This window comes from Melopsittacus undulatus, chromosome 5 (assembly GCF_012275295.1).
Source record: "Melopsittacus undulatus isolate bMelUnd1 chromosome 5, bMelUnd1.mat.Z, whole genome shotgun sequence".
Lineage (NCBI taxonomy): Eukaryota > Metazoa > Chordata > Aves > Psittaciformes > Psittaculidae > Melopsittacus > Melopsittacus undulatus.
Window position 1 is genome coordinate 76,807,140 of NC_047531.1, and position 25,489 is coordinate 76,832,628.

At 38.9% G+C, this 25,489-nt stretch overlaps 1 protein-coding gene across 1 annotated transcript in view; it reads left to right on the top strand.

The window, feature by feature from the left end:
* LOC101871346 (potassium voltage-gated channel subfamily KQT member 1-like) overlaps positions 1 to 25,489 on the top strand; it is a 465,763-nt gene that overhangs the window by 12,030 nt on the left and 428,244 nt on the right. The window contains exons 2-3 of the mRNA XM_005148017.3: positions 9,906 to 9,996; positions 22,534 to 22,660. Coding sequence (XP_005148074.2) covers positions 9,906 to 9,996; positions 22,534 to 22,660 — 218 coding nt within the window. The remainder of the gene's footprint in view (positions 1 to 9,905; positions 9,997 to 22,533; positions 22,661 to 25,489) is intronic.

A 25,489-nucleotide genomic window follows, 5' to 3' on the forward strand; every position in this document is an offset into this window, starting at 1 on the left:
GGAGAAGGAAATGCTGTTCCACTGTATTAGAGAAAATGGTGCAGAAGGATTGTTCGTTTCTATGGGAGTGGATCTACTTAGAGTGCAAGGGGGACTTGACCTTAGTTGCAGCTACTTGTCTCTAGCACTTTTGTCATAACACATTCACAGCTTACTCTCTCAGCTCAGCCCCATGGCTTCTTTCTAACAGCCTTTGGTGTGCACTGAGACTATAAAGAGCTCAACTGCTATGGCAGGGATATTCACAGCCATGGCTAAAACCTGTCTCTGAGGCTGCCATGTAAACCATGGGTCCTGAGTGGTATCACAAGGGGCTCAGCTCCAGGACACACATCCAGTGGGAGGAGACGGTGGTCTCAGCTTCTTCATCCTGAGCTTGTGTCCACCCATGAACTGCTACCTGTGTTAAGAGAAAGGGATCATATATATACTGTATATCACTGCCTGGAACAGTACCACTTCAGGTTTTGTATGCTTTCGTATCTATCTTAAAATGCTTCTGTTACTTTTGCCATCTTCAGTCTGTCTGACTGGTTGACAATACCAGAAATTACCCCTTATCTGTTTCAAGTTCAATTTCTAAACACTTCAAGTAAAGAATGGGAAGGTCTATTTTCATGTTGGTTGTGAGGAGTAGTAATTAGGTACTTGCCATTCCCACTCACTTCAGCATGGAGTCCTCATGGAGATGTCAGACTGCAGTTGCCCAGAGACTTGCCTACAGCAAGATCATTAGGGCATCTCCAGTCTAAATCCTCTGGGATTAATTGGGAAAAGGAGGAATGGATGTGTTTGAATTTTAAAGCATCACTAGTGGGGGAGGTTTTCAGCATTTTGGGGAGTTGTGATCAAAAAGAAGCTCTTGGTATTGGCGAAGACGTGGTTTAAGGCACCTCTTACACTCAGAGGAACTTCTCTTCTGGGACTCTGCTGAGGAAAATTCAAGGGAAAAAAGAGGCTTATAAAAGGTGAAAGCAAGGACAGGCAGCCTGGGAAGAACACAGGGATGTTGTCTGGGAAGCTAGGGACCAGGCTGGGAAAGCTAAGGCCCAGTTAGAATTAAACTTGGCTAGGGATGTGAAAGATAAGAGGAAGGGATTCTATAGTTACATTGCAAATAAGAGACAGACTAGGGACAATGTTGGCTCTCTCCGGAAGCTATCAGGAGAACTGGCTACCCTGGATTTGGAGAAGGCTGAGGTTCTGAATAACTTCTTTGCCTCAGTCTTCACTGACAACTGCTCTGACCATACCACCCAAGTCTTGGAAGGCAGAAGCAGGGACTGTGAGAATGAAGACCTTGGGTACACTGTACGAGAGGATCTGGTTCGAGACCATCCTAAGAACCTGAACATGCACAAGCCCATGGGACCTGATGAAATCCATCCACGGGTCCTGAAGGAGCTGGCAAATGAAGTTGCTAAGCTGCTGTCCATCATATTTGAAAAATCATGGCAGTCAGGTGAAGTTCCTGACGACTGGAAAAAGGGAAATAGAACCCCCATTTTCAAGAAGGGGAAAATGGATGACCCAGGGAACTACAGACCAGTCAGTCTCACCTCTGTGCCTGACAAAATCTTGGAGCAGATTTTCCTGGAAGGCATGTTAGGGCACATGAAAAACAACAAGGTGCTTGGTGACAGCCAGCATGGCTTCACTAAGGGGAAATCCTGTCTGACCAATTTGGTGGCCTTCTATGATGGGGCTATGGAACTGATGGACAGGGTAGAGCAGCTGATGTCATCTACCTGGACTTGTGCAAAGTGGTCAACACTGTCCCACACGACATCCTTGTGTGTGGCAACACACATCATCCTTGTGAGAGACAACAATTAGATAGGTGGACCACTCAGTGGATAAAGAACTGGCTGGATGGCAGCACGAAAAGAGTTGTGGTCAATGGCTCAATGTCTGGCTGGAGACCAGTAACAAGTGGTGTCCCTCAGGGATTAGTGTTGGGACCGGTCTTGTTTAATATCTTTGTCGATGACATGGACAGTGGAATTGAGTGCGCCCTCAGCAAGTTTGCTGATGACACCAAGCTGTGTGGTTCGGTTGATACGCTGGAAGGAAGGAATGTCATCCAGAGGGACCTTGACACGCTTGTGAGGTGGGCAGATGTCAACCTTATGAAGTTTAACCATGCCAAGTGAAAGGTCCTACACCTGGGTCGGAGCAATCCCAGGCACAGCTGCAGGTTGGGCAGAGAAAAGGTTCAGAGCTGTCCTGCAGAGAAGGACTTGGGGGTGTTAGTCGATGAGAAAATGAACATGAGCCAGCTTCAGTGTGTGCTTACATCCCAGAAAGCCAACCGTATCCTGGGCTGCATCAAAAGAAGTGTGACCAACAGGTCAAAGGAGGTGATCCTGCCCCTCTACTCTGCTCTTGTGAGACCTCACCTGGAGTATTGTGTGCAGTTCTGGTGTCCTCAACATAAAAAGGACATGGAACTGTTGGAACAAGTCCAGAGGAGGGCCACGAGGATGATCAGGGGACTGGAGCACCTCCTGTGTGAAGACAAGCTGAGAAAGTTGGGTCTGTTCAGCCTGGAGAAGAGAAGGTTGCGTGGAGACCTCATAGCAGCCTTCCAGTGTCTGAATGGGGCTATAGGGATGCTGTGGAGGGACTCTTCATTAGGGGCTATAGTGACAGGACAAGGGGTAATGGGAAGTTTAGATTGGATATAAGGAGAAACTTCTTGACTGTGAGGGTGGTGAGGTACTGGAATGGGTTGCCCAAGGAAGTTGTGAATGCTCCATCCCTGGCAGTGTTCAAGGGCACGTTGGATGAAGCCTTGGGTGACATGGTTTAGTGTGAGGTGTCCCTGCCCATGGCAGGGGGGTTGGAACTAGATGATCTTAAGGTCCTTTCCAACCCTAACTATTCTATGATTCTATGATTCAAAACTAGATGGTATAAGGCTGTCACAGAGGAGGAAGCCAACAGAAAATTGTCACATGTGCATGCCTGAGCAGTAGAACTGAGAGTCTTGGTTTGTTCAGATTTTCAGCTGATAGTACTGGGAAGACAGAGCTTTTTACTGAGATTATGCACACTAGAAAAAAAAAAAACAAACAACTAACCCTGTGTTCTATGTGATAACTAATGCTGTATACACCTGCTGAACAAAGTATATTTTATTATTTATGGAAAGATTAAATTTAGGTAGTCTTGTACAATATTTCCCAGTGATACTTGTACAGTAAAACATAGCTTTTGTCAATGCAGAGTGTTTTGTTCCATATATGAAGGAGTGTGGAACACAGCTGTGAAAATGGCATTGCTGCTGAAGTTTCATTCTCATGCAGTTAGGGATTATTTTTCAGGCTTTCATCCCACTTCTTTTCCTTTTCTAAAGCCAGTATCACTGAGCTCATCTGATTCATCTTCTTGTCTGAGTGCTGGCTCAGAATCTCACTTTTCTCTGCACAGAGAAAGGAGGAAGCTTGTACTCCACATCGATGCATAGTCTTGTGGGCTCACCCTTCACTTGCTCTGTTCTGACAGCTTTCCTTTCAGCCTGGTGTGCAGCTCTGGCTCCTCTATATGGTTCTGTGGGACAGCACAGGGAATATAGAGTGGAAGAAATGTGCTGTTCAGTAGGTGGTTGTAGGGAATGTACAGAGCAGGATGCAGCTGCAGGCAGGTAGCAGATGGAGATGTGGAGGGGATGCTAGATATAAAGAGAAGGTTGAGAGTAGAAATGTTACTTGTTTAACGTCTGGCAAGACTTTTGCTGTTTTAAATCTAAAAACTCAGAAATAAGATAGATAAACCTCCAAGTGTTGTAAATGTTTTGGGGTTTTTTTTTGTCTCAGTAAAAATATTGGGATATCAAAACATGCTATTATTGGCAATATTAAATTTAATAATTATCCTATAATCTTAATTTTTAGGAATGATGACTATTTATGTTTATAACAGAATTAAAGAGAGCTGCAGTTGTTATTTACAAATCAGGTTTGTGTAGCCTCCTGCTTGGCATCTAAAATGGTGTCCAGAATTCACTGTCTCTATAGAGAACACCCGTTTTAGCTACAAAAACTCTGTAAGGGAATGAGATGAAAAAACACACCATCAATAGAAAAGAATATTTATCATCAAAACAACAGAAGCACACAAAATTATCATGTGAGCAAAACCACAATTGACAGCTTGAGTCAGAGATTTTATTTTGCCATGGCCATTTTGCACATTAGCTTCCTTCATAATCCTCCATCATAGCCCTTTGCCCTCCCTCTATATAGAGGAAAAATAGGACTTCAGTCCTTTAACCAAGTGTATATTATGTACTTAGGTGTAAAAAGCATAAAATAATAGTTCTGACTGTAAGCTCATCATGGTGGGAACCCTTTTGTTGTATACAAGCAGACCATCTTTAACACATTACAAAAAAATAAAACTGACATGTCTCTTTCTTTTTGCCCTTTTTTATGATGTATTAAACTCACTGATACCTGAACAGTCTACAGGTGTTTTCTTCAAATCTGAGTCCCACTTTTAATTTCTTAAGAATATGGAATCTTCTTAGGTCAGGCTTGATTCATAATATATTTGTCTGTCTCATACTCCTAAAAATATTCTCATTTTGAATGAATAATCACACATTAGAAGTCATGCAGTATTAACAGAACTGGGTCAGGTCCTGGAATTTGTACCTTTACTTACTAGGAAGCAAAATGATCTTTAGCAGTCTGGGTGATCTGTTGGTAACATATTCCCTAATTCAGTTCAAGAGGTAGATGTGCTGCAGTCATTCATTTAGGTTTTGCATGTGGAAGAAAACGTAACCCACATTCTTGCTGTGGGTTACAACCTATTTTAGAAATGCCTTAATCCAGCTGTAGCTAAAGAAGCAGTCTTTTCACAAAGGCTTCCATAACATTTTATGTAAAGTTTTTCTCTCCTGTGTGTGCATGGTGGTTTCAATTTTTATTTATTAGAAAGGGTTGCATATAATGTTCAGTTGTTTGTTTGTTTTTTTTTTAACTTTGCTCTGAATGTCAGTCTCAAATGTATCTTTACCAACACCTTTAAGTCTACATTTCCAACGAGCCCTTCCCTGTTGGCGAGCACGAGGTCAAGAAGGGCACCTCTCCTCGTCGGCTCCTTTATTGCTTGCAGAAGGAAGTTGTCTTCCACACAATCGAGAAACCTCCTGGATTGCTTGTGCCGGGCCGTACCGTTGCCCCAACAGATGTCAGGGTGGTTGAAGTCCCCCATGAGAACAAGGGCCTGTGACAGTGTTCAAGACCAGGTTGGATGAAGCCTTGGGTGATTTGGTTTAGTGTGAGGTGTCCTTGCCCATGGCAGGGGGGTTGGAACTAGATGATCTTGAGGTCCTTTCCAATCCTAAGTATTCTATGACTCTATGATTCTATGATTCATGTGCTTTGTAGGTATTGTTCTGTTGTGTCATGCAGTTGACAGAAGTGACAAACATGGTCACCAGATGTGGACACTTCAGTACTTGAAATTGTTAATAGTGTAGTCTACAAAGAGAAGAAATATTTCTGCTTGACATTAGCAGAAGAGTTTTATATTATTATTTGGATTTGGGAAAGGAGATTATTGAAACTGGGATATATCCAGGTGCTGTGAAGCTAACCCTTCCCTTCTTGCAAAAAGCAAGACATGCTCTTTTATGACTGAAAGTGATCAGCAATGATTCTACATTTCAAATAAATGCATTTTATATAAGAACATGATACTTTATTCATAGAAAGACCAGCCTTGTGTGCTTGCAGTGTTGCCTTTGTTATTCACTGGGAAGGAGTGACACTCACTGGCCAGAATATATAGTGCCATAAATTAAGTGAATTTAAAGGTTCATTTGAATCATTTTAATATGTGTTTTGGAAATGGGGGAAAAAAAGAGAGAGCCTTTACACATAAATACAGGAGGGAAGCAGCAATTAGCTGGAAGTTGCAAAACTTGTAGGCTGTATTAGTAGCCAGTTCTGGGTCCTTTAGTAAATAAAGGGCACAAATTGTCTTCCTTTGCACACTCTTATGCACATACATCTTGGCACTGCATCACCTTTTCTTGACTTTTTCATTTACAAATTTGGTTACTTTCACTAAAGCCTCATAGGAAATGTGGTTGAACGTGTAGTGATAGTACCTGCAGGGTATGTAAAAATCCTTCCTTGCTTTACTGAAGTTGGAAAAGGAGAAAAGGTGTGAAGTGCACTGTCATTCTCAGTATCTTAGAAAATATTTAGCATATGAATTACCCCTGGCTTTTTATTGTTACTGGTGAGAACTGTAAAAGAAAGCAAAGGGATTTTGAAAGGAGACAACTGAAACAGCAGGGATCTGGAAGAAGTTAAAGGGCTGTACTGAAGAGGAAGCCTTCTATACCTTTGTACATGTATTTTGCATAGAAATGAGAACTGTGACAATGGTAGGAATGGAACATCAGTCTCACAAAAAAAAAAAATGAGAACCAAGAAACTGATGAGTTTCAGTAGGTTCTTGGTAAATTTATGCTTTAGTTGTTTGATGTGGTTATTTCAGGGACCAGCAAAGTTCTTGCTTTCCAGTGACTATTGACTGGAGGATGGTCTGAGCTTCAAGAGGTCCAAGTTCTGCATGCTTTTTACACTGTCCTGGTGTATAAAAAAGTCTGTACACCTCTTTGAGTCTCTGTATTTACCCATCACTGGGATTGCTAATTGGAAGTGAAAGTTGTCTGGGTAAAGAAACTGCCTGATGAGGCACAGCATCCAACTGAGTGGGGTACTCAGTGCCTGTGACGGCTTCTGAGAACTCACACTCTCCTCTCATACTACATATAGGAAAAAAAGTGAATCTTATAGCCCTGGTTACCTTACTATTACATCTGCAATTTCTTTACATGGAAAGCAGTGCTATTTTGTTAAAGAAAGGCTAAAGATTTGCATATTCCTATGCCTAGACTCTTCTAATGTTGGACACTAGCAATACACTTATGCAGTAAACTCCTTATTAACTTGTTATTCTCCATTTGAAAATGACTGGCTCATGTTCAGTGTATCTTAACACTTTGCTCTGGTTTTCTTTTTCTTGGAGTATTACTCTTAAGGAATAGTGTCTATTGCAAGAAAGTAGGACTTCTGCCCCCTCTGCTGGCTGTCTCATCCTTTGTCAATGTAGAGGCTCAGTTAAGCAACATATCAGTTTTATTATGGCTTGGACAGGTCTCTGTACCCCTGTAATGTACCACCATTTTCAAAAAGATAGACCTGTGGGGCTGGAAGTAAAGCTGCTGGATAATGTACTTGGCAAATTTTATATTGTTGAAGTGACAGATGTAGCAGGACTGGATAGTGGACTGTAACTAGTAAGTCATGAGAAGGTGGCTAAGATCTGTCTCATGCTAAAAGCGATGCTAGCCTTGACTAAGATGTGTTATCTGGATCTCTTTTCTCTTTCAGCCTTATTTTTCCTAAAGACATTTCAGCTCTGGGTATTTGCCATTAAGGAAGAGCTAGAAATCATTAAGATGCCCACCACAAACACATTTCTCTTTGTTAACGGTATCAAAAGTGGTGAAACAGTTTCCTGAATTAGAGAGACTGAGAGAAGTTGGATTTTAATTTTCAGTAGTCATGATAAACTCTGCATAACAATCTTTCTGCTGTTCTTTCCTATGGGTTTGTCAGGGAGTAGCAAGGCCAGGGCTACTCTACAAAAGGAAGCAAACCAGGAGAAGAGTCTGACCCTAACTATCTGAATCTATTCCAACTGCCAATGATTAAAGTTAATTTTTCTCAAGTTGGATCTCTTTTGCCCACAGTTGTAATTGACAAGTGATCTCTCTGTCTTTATCTTGTCCCACGAGCCTTTTCATCTCCTTTCCTTCCCTTGTCCTGTTGTGGAATGCAAGTAAGAGACTGGCTGGGTGGCATCTGGCAGCCGACCAGGGTCAGCCCCCCAGAAGTTTATTGTCTATAGTCTATATAGTCTATATATTATATATCTCTATTTCTAGACATAGAAACCTATGTATATTCAAAAATATGTGTGTATTTCATTTCTACTTCTATTATTTCTATTTCTGTTTATACTTGTACTTATTTATATTTATACTCATATTTACATTTGTATTTATATTTGTATTTATACTTGTATTTACATTTATGTTTATATTTGTGCTTATATTTATTTATATTTGCATTTCCCCATCTAAAGGAAATTAGCAGCTAGTCCAAGGGGGGTCTGAGATCATGTGGGTATGACAGTTTCTGAACAATGGCAACCATCCCATCACAGAGAAGTATGAAAACTTGTGGGGTATGACATAAAAAACACGTGTCTCTGGGTATATCATAGCACTAGTGCTCCATTCTGATGCTTTTCTGACATAGACAGGAAGAGGCAGCTGGTCCTATCACCAGTCACAGGGCAGTCTGTCAACAAGTGGTATAGGCTGTTTTACAGAATGGCAACCCCTGAGGGCAGAAAGAGGTGAAGGGAACAGGTGAGGTGACTGGAAGATATATTGGACTTTGGGACAAGTGAGACACACAGTGTGCAGTAGGGGCAGGGCTTCCCTCACCATTAGGGTGATGGCACATGTCCCTATTCATGCTGGATCAGGGTTGTCTTCATGCTGCTTTTGCCCTCTGCCAAGCTCCCTCCAGTCTGTCACGTCACCATGCTGGCAGGGTTACAGGGGATGCAGCAAAAGTCTTCATCCGATGTGGCTTTGGGCCTGCCCTGTACTATGTGCTAGATCTGACATTTCAGTTCATGCTGAGTTTTATGAGATTCCTGTAGGCTTGTTCCTGAGCCTGCCCAAGCACCTCTAACTAGTGATTCTGCTCTCAGTTTTATTGACTGAACTCCTGGTTTGGAGTCATGTGTAGGTGTAATGAGGTGAATTTCATCTTCTGGTATGCTGATTAAAACACTGACCAGGGGCAAGTCTTTGGATGGACTCCTAAGGAATTTGTTCTATCACTGGTCTTCATGTTGAACATGAATTTGCTATATTTTTCATGTAAAAGCTATGAAAAGCACACTGAGTGTAGATAGTGTGTTTTTCTCTGTTGAAATCTCACAACATTAATATAACAGCCATCAAGGCTCTTAGCCTGTCTTTTGCTTTGAAGTTCTTCAAAAAACCTGTCAATAGTGTTTATCTTCTTCAGAAGGGTTTCACACTTGAAACAGTCTCATCATGTGCAGGACTATTAAAGTTTTAGCTTCTGGTTTGGGAGTTTGGAGCTTAGAAGTTTAGATACAGCCTCTTGGCATAGAATCAGAGGAAATGACAGCTGGAAGAGCTGGTACATGAAAATGAATGTTTCTGGCTGTTAATGGAAGTAATTTCTGTTTTCTTACTTTTCTCTTGCTTTCTGCATGACCTTAAAAGTTGGTGAAAGCTGTGGTGCAAGTACATCAGAAGTCTGTCTTTTCTGCCTGTCCATCATAGTTCTTAATTTACCAGTTGTTTAAATGTTTAGCATGTTACCAATGGTGGAAAGATGGCCAAGACACTGTATGCAACAAAGTAATGGGTATTCTACCAGCATTAAAGCATTGAGTCAACTAGGATTCAATTGCACATTTTGTTTTCCAATTCTCATGACTTTTCAACTTTGTTTTTTGGTATTATTTTTTTTAACTATTCTGGGGGCAGGAGTATATATTTTGAGACTTCTTTTTATTTTTTCTTTATCTGAATGTGAGCTTTGTGTGTTGATTTAGCTGTATTCAGCATTCCTGTCATTTTTATTCCGTATTTCTTAAAAATTATCAAATGCAAAATGATGATATTCACTTAATTAAGAAGAATTAACTTCTTAAACACAAAGTACTTGTGATGAAAAAAGTTATGTGAATGAGAGCTAAAACTAGATCTACATACAGATTTAGTTCATGTTGACGAGTCACTAAACACTGTTTTCTTTTTACAGATTTCTCTCTGTGCTGATTTGTTTAATATTCAGTGTCCTGTCTACTATAGAGCATTATTCTGAATTTGCCACTGGAACCCTTTTTTGGATGGTAAGTGAACTTCTGGGGGAAAGACTCTAATGTTTTATTAAATTGCTTCAGGTGAACAAGGGAGATAACCTCATGCAAAACATGCTACCAGGACATTTAAAATAGTACCTACTTTCATTAAAGGAAGATCATAGTATAATGGAGATGACTATGTTCTAGGTTTGTAAACTATGAGGGTATTTGACAGCTTCTATATACTTGCTTTTTGTAAGGTATGAAGCTCTTATACTGGACAACTGGTGTTCATCAGTCTTATGCAGTTTGGAACAGGATGTTCTATAGTACAGGAATGTATATTCTTAAACATATCTCTTTTAAGTCTTATGATAAAAAAAATATGAAAAACCATGCTCTTCAGAAGTATCTGGATCTTGGGGGTAAGTAATGTCTATCAGTGTAATTCGCCAGTATACAGAACAGGGAAAAAGAGCTTTCATCACAAATTCTGCACATCAGTGATTTGGCCTTGAAGCTGGTGCTTGTCAACCGTTGTGGCTGTTAGATTTTGCCTGCAATTGACTAAGCCATCATTAGGATCACAGAGTTATTTTGGGATTTTGATTAATGTTAATCCTAACAAATGTTGCTTGCCCTTTAAGCCATATTCAGTGTCAAACAAAGTGCAGTATTGTGCCAATCATGTGTAATTTTCTCAGACTCATTGAAAGATGTAGGGTGATTATAGGTCAGTATGACTACCACCCACCCAATACAGTAATACTGGCAAGGACTCAGTGCTTAGCTGTTTGCTTTTGTGTAGATGGTATGTGTGTGTGCAGACACGTATTGTTGGACAAAAATAACTAGATGATGACAGATACATGGTTCACATTGTGCACACGTAGCATTTTTAAGTGATTAACAAATGAATCATGCATAGACAGTGGCAGAGCTGGAACAGTTTCTTGGCCACCTGTGTTACAACCTTACCTTAGAAGATACCTCTCTTGAGTTTATTTTCCTTTCTGCTGTTCTCTTAGTTTCATTCACAGAAAGGGCCAGCAGAGAGGTTAAATGTTGTGCAGGCTGCTGTAGATTCCCTTACCTAGAAAGCGTTTGTCTTATAACTGTGAGTCTTAGAGTTTGCTCTGAAATAAGTTCAGTTACAACACTTCAAAAATTGCTCTTATAGCTAATTATTTCTATTTCATGAAGTTGTGAGGTTTCTTGTTTCTGGCAGCTGACTGATTAAACTCCTGCTTGTAGCACTTCTCCCTACCTTTACCTGAAGGAATTTCAAAGTGCATCTCCCATTTTACCCATGAGAGTGCTAAGCCCATAAAAGCTTAGAGATCATTGTTCTCTTTACTCTTTGTAGTAGTCATTACTCTGATCTACTTCATATGATAATTGACTGTTCATGTAACCAAGAGAGTTTCATCAAAAGCATGAAGACAGCTAGAGAGAAAAAGTATTCTCCCTTCCATGCCACTATGCCCTCTTGAAAGTGCTTGAAAACAGTGGGGACTGCCAGTATGATGAGAAACAAAATTGGACTAAAGCATCTATTAGATCAAGTTCAAAATGAAATTTGTTTGTCTCCTTATTGAAGAAACCTGCAGTTCTTTGTATAGCCCGGTTAATGTGTCAGTAGCAGATAAATAGTAGTATATGTGCTACTTTCCCACCTGTGAAAAAACTGCTTTTCATTACATTAAAGTAGATTAACTGTTGAGAAAGATCAACTTCAGAATTGCAATGTTGAAAGTTGGTAAGGCCTGACAAGAAGGATAGCATTTAATACTTGTAGACACTTAAATGTTTTTTGCATTTTCTTATAAAGGGTGAGATGATGTGCCAAATACAATTCTAGATAATATATGTCACTGGAGTAGATATGGCACATTAACAACAGATGTAACAGAAGTAACTGTCTAAAGTCCTGTGTTTTAAAGACTTAATTTTTTAATGTTCTTAATACATCAGGGTGGTGTAAGATAATTTCTTTTCAGGTATGAAACCTATCATCATTCAGATAAGTTATGTGAATATACCAAGGAGAGAATCTCATATCAAGGTGTCTCTCCAAAGCAGTGTTTGTAGTCAGAATGGAAAAAAGAGGCCAAAAAAGCCCCAAGCCCTTACTCTGCTCCTCCCCTCCCTCCCCAAGCATATGTTTTCAAGTCTCTGAAAATTCAAGTGAATTCTGAAGGAAAACAGTATTACTCTCAGGCCCTGCATTTTAATGTTAAGGCCAGTCTTTCATCTTTGAGACTACTGAAGAAGTTTTGTAGCCACAGCTTCTGATACAGGTTGATGCTGTGCTCCACAAATACTGTAAATTGCTCTATTTGATAACCTTGCTTGAGCGTGAAGAAAACTTCTGTTCTTTACATTTTTGAAGAAAACATAACATGTAAATCTCCATTTGATCATCACTGTGGTAAAATTGGTATACTTTCATGGTAATAGGACTGGTGACATTGCATGTCTTGGACTTGCAGATGCTGTCATTGTAAGGAGGTTTTTGTTCTCTTACTACCCATTTTTTTGTGTATTTACTGCTGCTCTTGTGAGGTTTTTTACCAGCTCTGTCTGGAAGAAGTCTGTCATGCCTCTCTTAAGTCCTCTGACTGATGTCCCTTTGCATTTCTTCCAGTATCTCATGCCCTAAATATGGCTTAAGAAATCCTCCATTTTGATCACCAGAACAACTTGGCAAAACTGGGCAGTGTACTGAACCTAAAGCTCAGTGTGAGGGATGATGATACACAGTTCTGTAACTGGGACTGCTGGAAAGAGAGAACTTACTCTATCGCATACTAAAAACAAGTAACTTTGCCCAGGATGATGTTTATGAGCTTGAAATACAGCCTCACAAATTATCATGCCATGCCCAAGTACCAGAAGGTAGATAATCAGGATGTATGATGCATTCTAAGTGTAAAGGTTTGAGGGTTACTTGCTTTTTTGTAGACCACATGGTAAAGCCTGTCACCAACAGCTATGTGAGCATCAGAATTTTGGAAGTGGTTTAAAATTCCTTTTAAAAATGAATTAATACTTTTGTTAAAAACAGGGAAGGAAAAAACATGTTTAAGAGTTGTCTTTTTTTTTTCTTTCCTACTTAATTACTCTCTAGACACTTGGCACTCATGGAAATATTTTTAAGCTTTCATTTGCCTTTTTAATAGCTTATTCCAAATACAAGTCAAGTACAGTGATTCTGTGATTTCCTACATTCAGTACTTAATCTTGAGTCAACACAGTTCATTTTCTGTCTTTGGGAGAACTGACTTCTAATTATTACTTGTTTTTATCTGCTACCTTCTGAATGGTTTTCATAAGTGCTCCTTAAACACTGTGTGACTGAGTGCAGAATGAGTTTGAGGTTCCTTCCTGATCTCAGAGTTGCATCTGCATGCACTTTTCTTACAGAAACCTATCTCTTGAAGAGTGTTCATCCTGAAGAAGGCAAAACCCAACAGCTGTCTTTTTGTTCCATCATCCTTACCTGAAAAATTTCTTCCTAATGTCTAATCCAAATCTCCCCTCTGTCAGTTTAAAAACCATTCCCCCTTGTCCTGTCACTACATGCCTTTGTAAAAAGTCCCTCTCCAGGTTTCTTGTAGGCCCCCTTTAAGTACTAGAAGGCTGCTATAAGGTCTTACCAGAGCCTTCTCTTCTGAGGCTGAACAAGCCCACCTCTCTCAGCCTGTTTCCATAGCAGAAGTACTCCATCCCTCTGAGCATCTTTGTGGCCTCCTCTGGATTTGCTCCAACAGGTCCACATCCCTCTTGTGTTGGGGTCCCAAGAGCAGGATGCAGGACTGCAGGGGGTGTCTCATGAGAGCAGAGGGGACAATCCCCTCCTGCACAGTAGCTAAACAACTGAAATTAAAAATGAAAACAAGCAAACAAACAAGTTTAGGAGTATTTTTACTTGAAGTTCCAATGGATATTTTTATTTTAAAATTATGCTGGAAAAGGAAAATATACCATGTTTTCAGGAAACCATGCATATGTTTAGGTCCATCTATTTTTTTTCAGGCTTCCTTCATTGTGTCACTTTTAGGTAACATTTTATTGTTCCACTTTGTCTCAAATTTTAATTCTTTAATATATACAGTTATCTTTTAATCTTACTCTAAGATGATACTATTGAGAAATTACTTTTAAAAAGCTGCCAAAACCTCTTGTATAGGATTTAGCCTATACAGCAGGAGGCTGTAATATTTTCTTAAAGATCTACTAGTCTGTGTGTCAGTTTTTATTGGTAAGTGACAGCTAGATCTTTAAGGATATGGCATTAAAAATAAGCTATAAAGTGGGCCAGATGTAATTCCTTCTTTGAGTATTAATCTGATTGCATGTTTTCACAGTTAGAGGTCATATATTTTTCTACCAGGAGAGGTCACCATGGTAGTTTACAAAAGACAGGGTTTTATTTTTGTTGCAAGACCTTGCAAAAAAAGTTTTTTTTGCTAATTGTGCTGTTCTAAAAACAAGAAAATATTTTAATTCTTTTTTTAATCATATGCATGACACTTTTGCATACTAAAAGTAACAACACAATAAACCGTGAATTTGTATAATGACAGTCTTGTAGGTGAAAAGGAAATTTTTTGCTGTATTTTGATCATAGAATCACAGACTGGTTTGAGTTGGAAGGGACCTTAAAGGTCACCCAGTTCCAACCCCCTGCCACAGCAAGGACACCTCCCACTAGACCAGTTTGCTCAAGGCCTTGTCCAACCTGGACTTGAGCACTGCCAGGGATGGGGCAGCTACAGCTTCTCTGGGCAACCTCTGCCAGTGCCTCACCACCCTCACAGGGAATAACTTATTCCTAATGTCTAATCTAAATCTACCTTCTCAGTTTAAAGCCATTGTCCCTTGTCCTGTCACTACTTGCCCTTGTAAAAAGTCCCTCACCAGATTTTTTGCAGGCCCTCTTTAGGTATTGGAAGGCTAGGTATTGTAAGGTCTCCCCTGAGCCTTCTCTTCTCCAGGTGAAACAAGAATACCAAGAGCATTCTTGATTTTGAGGAAATAGACTGGTTTTACTATACATCATATTGATTCAATTTTGTTAATTTAATTTCTATTTCTATGCCATGATGTATTTAATGTTGTGGTCATTGCCCTTGGAATGAAGGAGGAAGTACTGTTTATCTTGATGTTTATCTGTGTGCAGAGGAGGTCTCATAATACATTTTGTGATATATGTGTAGTCTATATTGCCTTTGTAACAGTGCGTGTTAATGAGGTGTCCAGGGAACTGACAGGTAAACTGCCTTAGTAGAAAAATACACAAATTCTTTTAGACTATGGAAGATTTAGACTATGCTAGTGTAGAATACATCTGAATGAAAATAACCACATCACTCAAAAGCTTTCCTGATGTTCTTTTTTTCATTGTAATCTAAGAGAGAAGATGGAGAATCCCTGTTGCTTTCTGAGGTTCATGGTGGTCTGTGGGAAGATGAATAAATAGATCAGGAAAATTATGTTAATATAATGTAAAGCCTTGTTAAAATTATAGATATGGAGTATTACAGATTAAAAATATTAGGGAAAAAATTGAGTCCACAAGTCTCTCAACACATTTCATAAGCTTAATTTTTCTCCTAAATGATCTTACTAAGTTGCCACAGTGTATCTGGAATCAAATATAACTGCCAAGCTTCTCAATGTGAATTATAGTACAGTGATTCTTGTGGGTTATATTACTTTTTGCATTTCTGTACAAAACGTTTTGGGTGATAGTTGTGTGCTTTTCAACTATCTAAAACCAGAAATCGTTGTGCATTAAGTATGACTGAGACAAATTAACAAGTTATAATGCCGTTAGTCAAATGTTACTCACTTCTTACTCTAGATCTATAGTTTTCTGTGCAAAGTGGTTTCAGAATGTGGCCCAAGAGACCAGAGAAACATGTCTTTCTTGGGAATGAGAGGAAGGTGGAGAGATATATGCAGGATTTTTCAAATTCCTGTCCTCGAAATTTTCAGACCCTCCCAAATCAAAAGGTTAAAAAACATGGATATGATTATTTACAGTTCTGAAGTGGATATTCACATTGGATAGATTCCAGTCCAGGAGCAAAGCTAAACCCTTCTCCTTCTACCAGAGGTGGTCTTTTCATGTCAGGCTTCAAGATGTGCTTTTGGGGAACTAGAAGGCTCCTGTGGAATACTGGTGGATATATAGAGAAATTAAGAAGTCCAGGCACTAAGTTCTTGAATCTTCTTGATTCACTATTTGGTTGTGTTTGCCTTAGTGGGATCTTTCTGAATTAGTCAATTCTAGAAAAAAATGTCCTGCTCAAAAATCATCGAGACTGTAATTAATTTCCTTTGTAGAGAAATTGGTTCCTGCCTAAACAGAAATAAAACTAAATTGTCTACTTCAACTCACCCAACTCACTTGGATGGTAGTTGTCATAGGTAATGTGACTAAAGCACCATGTGCTTTCCTTATTAATGTACAACTTCGTTCTTTACAGGAACGGCTAATGTCAATAAACTGAAAGATAAAGATATTCCTCATATGAGGTCAGCAAATCCAGCATCTTTTTCACATGCACATGGAATAACTTTTTTTTTTTTTAAATGTTAAATAAATTATTTTTTTTATCCAAACAACAGATTTCCAAACATTAAGTGCATTTGCTTCATCTAAGACATGTGAGTGAATTAGCTAATGATACTATAGGGCACTTGGTGTCTGACATTTATTCTTCCATATACTGGAAGTTATATTTTCACATATGATGTCTATCATCTTAATGAGAGCAAGCACAATGGTAGGAAGTAATTTCTATATCAGTAGGTTTTCATAGCATTTGAGTAAACTATTAAATTAAACAGGTGACTAAATTGACATTTTCGAGTCTAAGGACTGGAAAACCTTGAAGACAGGTTATCAGATTAAATTCTGGACATAAATACACGTGTGCAAACATTTGAACTATTAAAGCTTTATGCCTGCTTCTGAGGCTTCATTGTTTAGAGCTGCCATTCCTTGATTGAATCTTCATGAGCACACACTATTCATTTAGCCATCCCACTTCCTCCTTTTACCGGAGCACCTAAATATTCCAATAAAAAAAGTGAAGAGAGCCTTGTGTGTGCTCTCTACCTAAAACACAGCTGCAGCTGAGAAAATACTTGTCTTTTTCATGTGTGCACTTTAATCACTCCAACGAAACTCTTTCCCTTCTCCTGCTTCCTCCGTGCAGTTATCCGTAACCATACTGAAACATATTGTAAATTCCAGATTATATGTTTCACTTACACTCCTGTGTAAAATGTTGATTTTCTGTGTTAATGTGAGCATTTTTTTTCATTTGGTCATCAGCAACATTCTTGGTAAAAAGTTGATGGCTTTTCAACAAGAGTTTCTTTTTTGACTGACTGAATTAGATAGGCATGGAGTTTATTTTCATACTTATTTCCCTTTAAGCTTATTTATTTTATATTTTAATAAAATTAATAAAATGCAATTAGACTGAGAATAGCATAAACGTGATTATGTATTATTTTATGATTATGCGATGGGGAAGACTTATGCAAGGGCTACATTTAAGAAAAAGATAAAATAATTCAAAGATGAAATGAATTTAAGGACTTCCACCTGACTGGGCAAAATTATAGGTGTGTGTTTTGTGTTTTTTTCCCAGACAGCAGGGACAAGCACAAAAAAACCAGAATGCTGCTACTGACTTTAGCAAAGTTATTAGACAGTACAAGCCCAGTTTAAAATCTGTAATTATATGTTATTGCATATAAAATACTTTACTGAGTATTACTGTGGCAATTTGAATTGACAAATGTATCCTTTGCCACTAACAAAACAGGAAGAGACTAACATGTAGGTGTGAAGAATCTGGTCAGTTACTCTGTGCTCCACTTCCTGGCAGGTAATTCGAGTAGCAGTGCTGCCTAAAGGCCTTCTCTGCTGGTACATTTGTCAATACAGTGTGCCTTTGGCTGTGCTTCTGGAACACGTTCAGTGCCGAAGATGAAGGACGATGCTCTGTGCTTTTCCTCACCTGTCTCATGTTCCTTCAATGGGTGATATAAAATGTCTTGACAGTTTATGGTAGCTGTTGTGTTCAAAAGATATGCAGTGTTGCTTTCCTTTTCTTTCCTCATAGGAGTTCAGAGAAAGGTTGCTGAGAAAAATTGGAAGCTCAAAGCTGATCACTAGATAGAACAGCCAAGGGTATTTATTAACTCTGTTTTCATCAAGCCTGATATGGCTCCTTTTCTTTTTTCTTTCTTTCTTTTTTTTTTCTTTTTTTTTTTAATGTAATGGCTTGTTCTTACTTGTTGATTTGTGGTTTGATTTCATGAAAGGAGTTCATGGCTGGCTTTCTGTTGAAACCAAATGGCTTTCCAGGTTTATGAAATCTGCTGAGAATCCTCCGTCACATATTTCTGCCTTCACCACTTGCAGGAAAAAGGAAAAAAATACTTCTGGGACCTCAAATAAAACATTTTTGTAGGATACTTATTATCATAATCCTATTTTGAAAGCAAGCATCTGTAAAATTTCAGAAAACTGGAGGACAATCTCAAAATGACTTAAAGATGGACATAAATCATTAGGAGCATATTTGCTATGCTATTTAATTTTCAGATTTGTTTGAAGGTCTTTTATGGCTCATGTTTTATCCACAACAACTCCTCACCACCTTTTGTTTCCATTTCAGTGAAAACAAGTATTTTTTTTCTGACTTTCCAGAAAATTGCTGGGGTTTTTCCCTTTACCAGAAGGTGAATGTGGTGCAATAAATTTAAGGTTGTGAAAAGTGTTTATGTGTGTAGGAGGAAAAGGAGGCAGGTTGGGGCTTTTTTAAAGGCAACTTTAGTGAGGTGCAGCTTGATCAGCCTTGACAGCCCTGGAAATTGATGTCTTCTATCTTTCATTAGCAGTACACATAACATGGTAAGCTTCATAATCTTCCCCCCACCCTTTTTTTATTGGAGGGGCCACCTATAAAGCTGTGATGTTTGTCCAGTTTTCATGCTTCTTTGACTTTGGTCTGCATGAGGCTGCCAACAAAAGTGTTAATTGCTGTGGTTTTGGTAACATGGTCACCTATCCAGGACAAAATGAACTGAGATCAGTGATTAATTTCAAATTTATTGAAGATGTAGGTTCCTCCTTCTGTCAACAACTTAGTTTTCCCCTTCATAGACTGTGCAACCTTATTGACTTCAGCAGGGTTTCCCGGATGTAACCAAGATGGGTTCTTGTCAGTAGCTGAAATAAAATCGTAGATTCTGGAATTTGCATTGTGAATAAAATACCCTCAGGACAGATATAATTTTAATTTCAGCTTCTAAAAGTAACCTCAGAGGATCATCAAGGACTAACTAAAGTCTCAAAAATTTTTGCTTCCTCAGTAGTTATCTATGTGCTTGTCTGCTTTCTACATAATTTTTTACCTGCCCCAGTGATTCTAATGCACAGTTGCCATAGAAATGATTCTTCCACTGCCATCAGTGTTGTCCATTATGACCAACACTGAATGAACTGCCACTGAGTGGTAGAACCATGCTTTTGATCCAGTTCGATGGCATATATGTTTTCATTTAAATTGTTATGGTATCTTCCCTTGTCAAAGGGTAGGTTACCAACACTGTCAACAGAATCACATAAGCTATGCTTTCTGATTGTGTTACTTCCTCTAAGACTGAACACATGTATTTCTAAGATGGACCTTAGCCATTTTAGTCTGCAGATAAGGATGTGAAACTGTTTGCTTCAGAAATACTCTGTCAGTTCAAGCTTTGGTACTAGCTTTCTGCCTAATTACAGAAAGAAGTGCTCATGACTTCACAACCTACTGCAAAGCTCCAGTGCTGTTTCTCCAGCATGTCTATTAGGTCTATCTAGTTCTGCTTCCTTTGGTGGAAATTAGAGATTCTTAGTAAGAGACTTGAAAACAAATGCCACTGAGTGATGTTACCAGTAATCTGCTAAAAATATAGACAATTTAAAAAGTGAGAGGGCATTTTGTAAGATTCCTGAAATGCAAGAATTGTTTTCCTTTGAAGATTGCTCTTGAATTGTGCTTTGACTACTAGGCTTGAACAGTTTAGATTTCAGAGCACAGACTTGAAAGTGTTACTTGTAGAGGCTATAGATAATACATTTATTTGAAAAGTCGAACTTGTGGAGCTCATTTGTGGTGTATTTTCTTGTGCTTCTGCTTTGAAACTGTGCTGTAAACTTTCTAGCTTTCTACTGATTCTTTGGTTATGGTCAGGCTGAAACTGCCATGAAAACAGAGGAAGACTGCATATTATCTTGGTTCTCAGGCAAAAACAAGGAGGTAGAAGTGAATACAGAGATGTTAACCTAACTTTGTTAGAAGTCAAAATTGATACGAAGTTTTGCGTATTGGTGTAGAGTTTTTCTATCTGTTTTTAGCTTTGAAATATTTTGGTCTCTTTTTCAACCATTCAGAATGTCAGTTTTAAAGGCATGTTGGTATTGTTATTGAGGGAAAATTGTGATTTAAGTGTGTTCACTCCTTGGGTGCTTTAAAATTCCCCAGGTGGAGATTGCAAGCATGTTTAAGTTAAAATACAAATATTTTCCAAAGCTGTAATTTATGTACTAGGTGTTTGGTGACTGAGTTACTGGATACAGTTTAGGTTGGAACAAAGCCTAGAAACTGTGTTTTGGGTGTGCTAGCATATTGCAGTGGTGGAGGAAAACAAGGAAGGAAGGAACAAAGATCTCAACAAATCTGTCCATGTTGTGATCTTTATTAATCTTCTTTCTTTAGAAGTATCTCAAAGTATACTGATCCTTGGTTATGCACAAGTGCGTTACAATGTAGTGCTATAGAGGGAAGCATTATAAAAATAGAGGTGATTTATTTTATATGCTGTATATATACTGCTCCCCTCAGTTGGCATGATCCACAGTGGAGCAGTCTAGTGCAGTGAACAGTGGGAGGCCTGAACTGAAGAAACCTGAAGGGGAGCCCAGAGAGCCACCAGGAGCCTGCTGCTTGTGCCATAGTGGCTGGTGGGACTTGGTGTGGATTAGGGCCCCCCTCAAGAAACCACCAGGGAGCCCTAGAATCCAAAGCAGGCAAACAGGGCGTATTTGTGTGCCGGAAGGTTGCTGTAGCCTTGCCAGATTGACAGGGGAACAGAGGTACCCATCTGGTAGAAGGCTGTGTCCTCTCTGAACTCTACACAGATCATGACCCATGCAACTTCCCAGAAAGAGCTCTGGTGGGAACATACTGTCGCCCAGGTGTCAGGCTGCAGGGTGTGCCCAATATGCAGACCAGACCCACTTAAGGAAGTCTGCTGCCTCCCTTGGGGCTTGGGTTCGTGGAGTGAAGAGGAAGCTTTCTACCATGGTACAGCTTTCAGATTATTATCTGTTAATTGATTTTCCATGTAGGCAGCAGTGAAGCAATAAGAAGTCCAGCAGCAATCAAGAGAGACTTCAGGGCTTTGGGATGATTGATTAATGGATCAGGAGCACAAGCACTATTTTCCTCTAACCCTCCATTTGCAGGAAATGGTGAAGGAAGAAGTGGGAAGACTCAGCACATCAATACAGAGAGGGACTTCTGGATGAAGTGGTGATTGGTGCCTGTCTTGGTCACACAGTGACCACAAAGTAGTTTCAAAAGTTGGTGACAGGAGAAAAACTGCCATCAAAACTTCAGTCCTGGCTATGGAGAAAGCAGATTTTGGGCAGCTGAAGGAGATAGTTAGTAAGGTCCCCTGGGGATCTGTTTTTGAAGGTATTGGGGTCTGTGAATGCTGGTCACTTCTTAAGAACCATGTCTTAAGAGCACAGGATCAAGCAATTCCAAAGTATTGAAAGTCAAGCAAATGGGACAGAAGCCTGGCTTGGCTGAACAGGGATCTTCTTCTAGAACTTAGGCAGAAAAGGAAAGTGGTATGGATGTTGGAACCAAGGACAGGTGACATAGGCAGAATACAGAGATCCTGTTTGCCGCTGTAGGGTGAAGATTCGTGCAGCCAAAGCTTGATTAGAGTTCAAGCAGGCCAGCACTGTGAAGGACAGCAAAGAAGGCTTTTAAAAAATGCTAAGAGCAGAATCAGAGAGCATTATGCCGTTGCTTGATGAGATTGATCACCTCACAAATAGGCACATAGACAAAGGGGAGACATTTATGACTTTTTCACCGCTGTCTTCAACACCAGTGGTGGGCCCTGGGAACCCCAGAGTCCTATGCTGGAAGACCATGACTGGGGAGATGATAAACTTCCAGGGAACCCTGAATGTGTTTGACACTTGCTGCTCCAGCTGGATGCACATAAATCTATGGGCCCCGTTGGGATTCCATCCAGGGTACTGAAATTGCTGGTCAATGTCATTGTGAGAACTCTCGCCATTATTTTTTAATGGTCTTGGGAGACTAGTTGTTAAAACTCACAAATGTTATCCCAGTTTTCAAGAAGGTTAAAAAGGAACACCCTGGTAATTACAGACCTGCCAGTTATAGGAACAAATTAGATGTGCAAACTGAAGTCTTTTAATGAAAAAAAATAAAAATTGATGTTTTGTTCTTTTAATTCTTATAGGAAATAGTTCTGGTTGTGTTTTTTGGTGCTGAATATGTGGTCCGATTGTGGTCTGCAGGCTGCAGGAGTAAGTATGTTGGCTTCCAGGGAAGAATACGCTTTGCCAGAAAGCCAATATCAATTATCGGTAAGATTTAAACTCTTTTTTTCTTAAATTTTATTGCAATAAATTTTAAAGATGTCAAATACTGCAGAAACAACATAGCAGTTCTGAGCCGTGTCTCAGATATTGGTCTGCTTTGTGAATCTATACCATTATTTCTTCTTTTGAGTTGCTAGAACTAACATTTAAAATATGGCTGTGATATAAGCAGCCATCAGCTTAAGAAAGGCAAAATTCTGAGGGAAGAAATATTTACTAAATCTACTGTTGTGATTGGAGAAAATTGACCAGACTTTGAATGCAATATCCTTCCTTCAGTCTTCTGAAGAAACCAAACATAAAGGTGAGTATAAATTGGGAAAACACATGGAAATGTGCAAAGTATGACTCAGGAGAAATTCCTATGGGTAGTACTAAAGCTAAGTAATTTAGGTGGCTTAAGGGACTATTGTGGGTAGCATCACTGGAGTTCAGGGGGAAAGGAGACTATTAGTCTCCTGTGGAACAGTGAGGGATTAATAAAATGTGACGTTCAAACAAAATTGTAGTAGTCCATAAAATCACTGTTACTGTTTCAAGTCTGTGATTTTATATAGACTCCAGTAGAGCTGTGAATTTTATGTTACTCAAACATCAACTCATTGAGTTTTAAATACAGCAAAGTGGGAGAGGTGAAAAGGGGAGAGAAAGAACTGATGGTTTCTTAACCATCAGTGACTTTATGCAATTTGGTGCAAAAACTCATGAAGCAACATATTCTGTTATATATATACATGTGGGCAGAGAGTTGTGTGATGAGATAGCGTACTGAGTTTTGGGTTATTGAGAAAGAAGGGTTTCATCACATACAAACAAATTCTTCAGCTTCTTCTTGATCTGATTTCATGAGGTACTGGAATGGGTTGCCCAGTGAGGTTGTGAATGCTCCATCCCTGGCAGTGTTCAAGGCCAGGTTGGACGAAGCCTTGCATGGCATGCTTTAGTATTAGTTGTCCCAGCCCATGGCAGGGGGGTTGGAACTAAATGATCTTAAGGTCCTTTCCAACCCTAACTATTCTATGATTCTATGATCTGTTTCATGATCTAACCATGAAGCTTATAACTAATTTTTATTTTCTTCTAATCATGTTCTTGACTTCTCTTTCAGTAAGGAATGCCTCTTAGGAAGGTATATTAGAGTGTACAGGTGCAGGAGGAAATGTGGCAGTCTGATTAAAGTGTGTTTTCGACTTGATACTGGTTCTGTGTACTGGCATTGTGCATCTAGTACAGTAAACACTAATGTTTGTATAGCCCTTGGAGAAGGCACAGTGGTTTTTTTAAGAAAAACTAATAATGGCAACAGCTGGTTGTTTGTGCATTCAAAAGTATCAGCTCTGTTTTAAAATTTAAATTTCCCCTAAGAATATAATAAATTTAAAGTCAAGATTTGTTTTGACATATCAAGTGCAGATGGAGCTGTGTATACACTCATCCAAATAACTAAACTTGGCAAATACATTTGTTTTGAATGACAGAATCATACTGACTAATCCTATAATTTTCAAATAAACAAGAATAAAATACAAATATCAGAAAAAAAGAAATTAAAGGACTAGAATAGAATTTAAAAAATAAGGTATTCATTTTACTCTGCAAAAATCTCCATTATAGAAACAGAAAATACCATTGAAATGTCTTTGGCACCTGCAAGATTTTTTAATTGGGTTTTGTCCACACTAAAATTCTGATTAATTCTTAGAAAGTTCAACTTGGGTAGCAGTTTTGAACTTCTTTAATTTCTCACACTTTTTTTTCCATTTTCCTCCTCTCTAATAGTAAATAAGAATATTTTGGTTCTTATTACCAGAAAGAGATTTAGTAGTCACGCCTAGTCATTACCTTCTTTTATGAACTAGTTTAATATTATTGCATTACATGCTGCATACAATAGTATGTTAACTTTTAACATTTATTCTATAAATGGGGAAGAAAAGGGTTAAGATAGGATACACTATTTCTTGAATGTTCTTTAAAAATTATCTAAAATGGAAAATGATGCAACTTCTCTACCTTGTAAATAAAATTATTTTATTTCTCAGGTAGATTTTCTAAAGTTAGCCTAATTTATCTCCTCTTTACAGACAAGTTACAGGTAATTACATGTGACAAAAGACAATTCTATAAAAGAACCTGTCAGGAGATATAGATTGAATTCATTCTCAGCATACCAAGAAACCTTGGAAAAATCACTTTGTCTTTCCATGCTTCTTCATTCCCTGGTTCACAGGATGAACATGTTTAAAGAGTGTGTGGTAGTCATGTACTATGGCATCAGCAGTAATAGTGATACTTTTCCTAATTATTGATTTAATACTTCCATTACTTACTATTTCAGTGGGGTTAGATTAGGAGCTAAATGTTTCTGAAAATCCTAGCCTAATTAGAATTCCATGAACGGCAGGTACCAAGCACAGGAAAAAAATCAAGAGAATGTCTTTTTACAGCCCCTTTTATCCTTTTGCTGTTGTTGCAGAAAATGTCACAAAGCAAAAACCAGTTTATGAATTAACTTTTGTTTCTCCTGGTTTTGACAGCATGCAGTTTGAAAGACATAAGGTGGATTCCATGGTGGTAGATGTGACATCCCCAGAGACCTTCAAGGCCAGGCTGGATGTGGTTCCGGCCAACCTGATCTAGTTGAAGATGCCCCTGCTTGTGGCAGTGGCTTGGACTAGATGGCTTCTGAAGGTCCCTTGCAACCCAGACCATTCTGTGATTCTATGATTTTAACTTATGAAATGCCAGTAGGACAAAAAAATCAGCAAAAAAGAATGTGCTATAAATGAAATTCAAATATGTCCATGTGATATA